Below are 6,000 nucleotides of genomic sequence, written 5' to 3'. Positions count from 1 at the left end.
ATGTCTGTATTCTGTCAAGAATACAGAGACTGCGCCGGGCGGTGGTGGCGCATGCCTTTAATCCCAGCACTCGGGAGGCAGAGGCAGGCAGATCTCTGTGAGTTCGAGACCAGCCTGGTCTACAGAGCTAGAGCTAGTTCCAGGACAGGCTCCAAAGCCACAGAGAAACCCTGTCTCGAAAAACAAACAAATAAACAAACAAACAAAAAAAAAAAAAGACTACAGAGACCGCTACCCCATTTTGATCCTGGAATTTATATGTCTTATCTCCCAAACTGGTCATTTTCCAAATTAAAGTGTTAGCTGCCTATAAAATTAAGTATCGGGCTAAAGACTAAAAATCTATGTTTAAAAAATTGTTATAAGCTGGGCTGCAGTTCAGTGAGAAAGAGAGTACTTTGAAGCCCTGGGTTTAATCCCCAACACCCAGAAGGAAAAAAAAAAGAATCAACTATAAACAATCAATTCCAGAAACTACAAAAGTATCTTAGCGTAGTTTGTAAGAAGATCTATTACTAACTCTAACCTGATTATGGACCAAAAGTCACAAATGGCTTTATTTTCTAATCTTTTAATTATATATCATTCATGCCACAGGTGAAAACAGCATTAACTGTACAATAAGAAACAAAAGGAACAGAAAAGCTGACCTACAAATTAAGTAGGAAACAAGTTTTATTTTGTTACATTTATAGTAGACTCCTATTTCCAGAAATAGGATGAAGCCTTTTGAAGAGCACTAAACCTGGAATTTAAAAATAATTTGACTATTAGTAAGTAAACATGAGAAGCCATCTTGGCGGGAAAACATATGTAACGAACCATCACTGCATTTCCCTGTCACAATCCACTCGGTTCAACCAACCCTCTTTCCAATGACGCCCAGATATGCCCTTACCCAACGCATCCCTCCAAACACTAATGCTAGTTGCTAACTCAACCAACATGAAAAGAAATCATACTCCATCTGTTATGCACTATAAATGAGAAATATTTTAAAGCCTACTAGTGAGCTCCATAACCCTTAAAGTTAAATATTCTCATAGGTTAAGACAGGTGTAGATAAAAAGTCGGGTCTTTTTAAAAATCCGAAAATAAAAGCAACACAAAGGAATTAGTATCCTAAGAGAAACTTTTCTTGCCCCTCTGCCAAAAAATAAATAAATAAACATCTCAATTATAAACATTGGTTTTTATTTGTAACTAAGTATACCAAAATTTAATTCTCTAACATAAAGTTAAATACATAAAAAACACTGAATCTGTCCAGAAAAGAATTCTAAACATGGGAGATTACTGGCTGAATAGTGTTTTCCTGCCTAAATTAACTAGATTAAACGGCAATGATGGCAATAGTCACAGAAGTTAAGGACCTGTTGCGGTCTACCTGTAAAGCCACCAGGTCAGTGTGCACATGAAGACATCACAGTATCAGATCCTGTCCAGAGAGAGGAGAGGAACCACCACACTCGCTGTCAGAGGGAGAAGCTTCTCTTATCTTACCTCAGGTTTTCCTGACAGTATCTCGAGTGACAATATTTGTTTGTTTTTTGAGGTAGGGATTTTCTGTGTAGCCCTGGCTGTCCTGGAACTCACTCTGTTGACCAGGCTGGCCTCAAACTCAGAAATCCACCTGCATCTGCCTCTAGAGTGCTGGGATTAAAGACGTGCGCCACCACAACATGGTTGACAATATTCTTTAAAGAAATAGAATACCTTAATAGAAAACAGCAAATGAATAATTAAAAAAAAAAGAACATGTGTGGTTGCCTCCCTGCATGTGTCTCTCTCTCTCTCTCTCTCTCTCTCTCTCTCTCTCTCACACACACACACACACCAATCCCACAGCCTCTGACTTTACTTTCTCTTGTAACCCTACTTATTCTGAATTTGTAAACCTCTTCTACGTTAGTGATTACTTGAGTAAAATAAATACCTACATAAAGAGTAATTAGTGGTAGAATAATGCTATTTTCCACCATGAAAACATCTGAATAGTGCAGAGGACAGGAAAACACCTCAACCTCATTTAAAGGGCTGTTTTAGACAGTGCACAAGGCTGCTCTGGCCACGTCACAACCCTCTGTGTGCCATGCAAAACAAGAGCGGGATGAAACTGAAGACTCCTCTAAAATACTGAACTTTATTAGAGAAATGGTCCTAAAAATAGCAAAGATTCAAACATTTGCTCTAGTCTACTTACATATCATAAATAAGACAGCGGTTGAAGTGAGACACACTCCTTCACAATCTTTCCACAGGCACCCAAGCATTTCTCTATCAGAATAAGCTGTTACTAGCCAACTGTATGTGGCTAAACGATTAAAATGGCCATTTATACTTTACATAGTAAAGCATTTTCCAAAAGTTTAATGTACACAGTGACAGAAAAGAAAACACACACATACACACAGTAATCTGAACACCTGAAGATGATTAAGCAGCTTCATAATCGAACCAGGCTTTATGACTTGCAGAAAGGGCTTTTCTATTCTTCTAATTATAGTTTCAACAGTATTAATATGAAAACAAGACTCAAGTTGGAACCAAGCAACTAAAGTGCTACTTGACTTTTTAAATCTGTGACAGTAACCCTTCCCATGAGGTAAGGCAACTGAGTAATTTGATTGTTTAGGTTGTATTAAATAAAATTAAAATTGATTTTAAAGTAAGATTTATGAATGAAGTGTTTCTGGTTTTTTTTTTGAAAATGTAACAATGAATAGTGCATTAACTAGAATTTATAGTTTTGCAGAAAACATGAGCAGTATTCATTTTACTACTTGCATACCATACCGTCTATGAAAAGTTGAGTCTAAGATTGGTGGATGACCGTGTATCTTAAACTTGCATAAGCATATCATTGAACAAAAACCACCTCTGTATGCTCCTAGTCCTTCCTTTAAGTATAATTTCTGTATCATTAGAAGAAATGATTGCGAGGTAATATTAAGGCCATCCAATTAAGTCAAATAATAAGTTTCCTCTGATTTGAAGTATTTCCTTTTCAATCATCACAGTAGAAAACTGGTGGTCCCAAAACTACGCTGTTGTTTGAAACTTCACAAGTCTTATAAACAGGACTTTCTTCTCTTAACTGAATGAAAAAGCTTCTGACACAGCCCTCGCACACTTCCCAATGGTTGTGAACAGAATATAGCCATCTAGACTCCATACGAATTGAGCATGACTAGCACATATAAAATCCCAGAAAGCAGTACACCACACATTGCAGAAGGCACTAGAGCTTCAGCTTGTGCTCCCATAGCCCATTTTGAAAACTCAGTCTCCTTTTTATAAGGGCATCTTGCCGCCTACAGTTGACAAGTCACACTGCAGTATTATTCATGAGCTTGGAAATGTAAAGAAAGTTCAAGAAGAAATGCTCATTTTGTGGCAGACCCAATGGTTCTAAACACTGAATACTAACACGTTGTTATTAGTATTCGACAGCTGCTCTTCTTCTCAAACAGTAGCATGCATTGTCAGTTGGTTTTTAATCCACTTATTTAAGCAATTTTAATCTGTAAAACTGTTTTAAAGAAAAATTGACGTCCAAAACATTGAGCAAAAGAAAACACAATAGTGAGAATTTACCACAATCACTGTTAAGTCCTGTGAAGTAAATGTTAAAATTCCTTACATATTTTGCACTTTACTTACAAGAGTGTGTATATATATTTGCACAAATTTCAAGCACATCATCAAACTGTATATATTGAAAATTTTTTTAAAAAAGTAAAACAATACAAAATTCAATAACTAGCATTTTCTTTAGGAGCCTCCAATGTTCATCTCCAGTCTTAAGGGATAGTTCAACTCTGGACCTCTGATGTTCAATTGATTTGCAATGCTTCTTGGCAAACACTAATGAACCACATGACAAGTGTGCCAGCCACCAAGGAAATGCAGACTTCAGAAGATGGTGCACTTGGGTAACATCTGATTATTTCCATGATGTCCACAATGTCACCTCATAGCCGGAAGAGCTGCTAGTTCCCATATGTGGGTTTCTTCCCCATGTACACCTTGCTGCAAACTGAACGCTTTGGGTTTTGATCCCACCGTGGAGGGAGAGTTGCAGCGGGCGGTCCTATGCCACGTCGGTTTTGTTCTCTTCATTTGGTTGGCAATTCCCATTCTGCTGCACTTTGTTTTCTTCCTCAGTCCTTGGGGAGTCCTTCTCGTCAGCATCTTTGCTCACACTTGAATCTGTCTCTTTACTGTGTTCCTTCTACAACAAATATCAAGTGCATGTTCACTATTTTGCACAATAATTGTCTCTAATTATGTATGGCTAAATGATTCAACTCTCTCTTGTGAATAAAACCGTATTGTTTTCTTTCATTAAAAATCCATGAAAGAACATGTATCAATTTGCTCCTTGTAAGTTATTTCCAACAAAAGATGGGCAACTCATGGTAACAGAATCAGAGTACAACAGGTAAACAGAAATTCTAGCTCTTCACAAACAGCCTTGTAAAAGCCCCCAGAAGACAAAGCACTTTCCAAAACACCACAAGAAATAAGTGTGAGCACGTACAAAGGAAGCCACCGTTCCTCTTAGAAAAGCCTTCAAAAGCAGTACAAATTCTGCCGAGGCATAAGGAAGAATTACAGGAGAACAAGGAATGCCTAACAAGGAATACATGCTTAATAAATAACGCTAATGTTACTAATGATGACAACCCTCCATCAGTAGCAAAGCCAATTCCAGAACCTGTATTTCCAAATAGAATTATACAAGACAGTAAAGAGACCTGACAAAATTCGCAAGTACTTTCAATTTCCAAGAAAAAGTTTAGAGAGTTTTAGTTTTCAATTCTGTACTGGTAAAGGAATATAGTTTTCAATTATATATTACATATTTGAACGAATCTAATTATGTGAACAAATTATTATGTGAACAAATCTAAGCTTAACTATATATTACAAAAATCAATGACAACAAAATCTCATCAAATTTGCTCAAATATATGCTGAGGAAAACAGCATCAGACACAAATTCAACCTCAGTATCATAAACATCTAGTATACTTGTTACCCAGAAGTTCTCTACAATTTTCTCACAGTACATTACTTACTGATTCTCCAAATAAGGGATTAAGCTGCTTATGTCTCAACAGGTCCTCATCTCTCTGAAATGGAATCTACAGGTAAGGCAGCAGTGCCCTGGGCCCTGGCTGAGGAGCTCACCTTAACCGGTGTGTTGGTCTTCTCCACCTTCTCCTTCCCATCTCGGTCATTAGAACTCTTTTTTGTAGACGTGGAACGCTCTCTTTCTCTCCTGTCACTGATGTGGTCCCGTTCTTTTTCTCTCTTTTTATCTTTCTTATTTCGGCTATGTTGAAAACACAGGAGTTATCTTTCAAGAATTTAAAGACCCACTGTACTCTTGAAAACAGTCCTTTATCTAACACTGGCTATCCAAAACAAGGCATCGTAAATAAGCATAATAATAAACTGGATTGAGAAAGTAACAAAGATGGGTCTACAACCTGACCTCTTTCCACCTCTGCTCAGCAGCCACCAATGTGTTCCTATAAAAGACAACTTGTACTGTCAACCTACTACTTTTTAAATGCTCAAGATACACTTTCTCTACTAGAAGAAGGTTGAGATAAAAACAAACTATAGTCAGTCTACACTCTAATGATTCCTTGTCCCTAGATTCACCCAACCACAAATCAACAATATGGAGGAAAAGTTGCATCTGAACTAAACACAGACGCTTTTCTTCCTGGTAAGGGAACCCTTCCACTGAATCTCTAAATATACTATTATATAACACTTTCATATGCACATTCTCAACTTAATATATGAACATTCAAGAGGGAATAAAAAGGGACCTGCGAGATGGCTTAGTTGACATCAAGCATAATAGCCTGAGTTTGAGACCTGAGACCTACAAGATCGGAGAGACTCAACTGTCCCTAGGCTATCTTCTGACTCACACATCCACACAAAATAGGGAAAAAAAAAAAAAGTTTAACAGAGAAT

General features: G+C 37.4%; 1 protein-coding gene across 4 annotated transcripts in view; it reads right to left on the bottom strand.

Moving 5' to 3' along the window:
- Positions 1-2,129: 2,129 nt before the first annotated feature.
- Positions 2,130-6,000, bottom strand: part of Srek1 (splicing regulatory glutamic acid and lysine rich protein 1) — a 33,665-nt gene continuing 29,794 nt past the window's right edge. For all 4 annotated transcript variants that reach the window (XM_041663288.1, XM_041663289.1, XM_041663290.1 and 1 more), the window contains exons 11-12: positions 5,197-5,341; positions 2,130-4,234 (exon numbers count right to left, since the gene is read on the bottom strand). In XM_041663288.1, coding sequence (XP_041519222.1) covers positions 4,094-4,234; positions 5,197-5,341 — 286 coding nt within the window. In that variant the 3' untranslated portion in view covers positions 2,130-4,093. The remainder of the gene's footprint in view (positions 4,235-5,196; positions 5,342-6,000) is intronic.

Source organism: Microtus oregoni, unplaced genomic scaffold (genome assembly GCF_018167655.1).
Source record: "Microtus oregoni isolate MIOR12 unplaced genomic scaffold, Mior012 000014F_ref0000157, whole genome shotgun sequence".
In the NCBI taxonomy this organism is placed as follows: Eukaryota; Metazoa; Chordata; class Mammalia; order Rodentia; family Cricetidae; genus Microtus; species Microtus oregoni.
The sequence above is the reverse complement of the archived record's forward strand: the minus strand, read 5'-3'. Positions and strand labels throughout refer to the sequence as shown.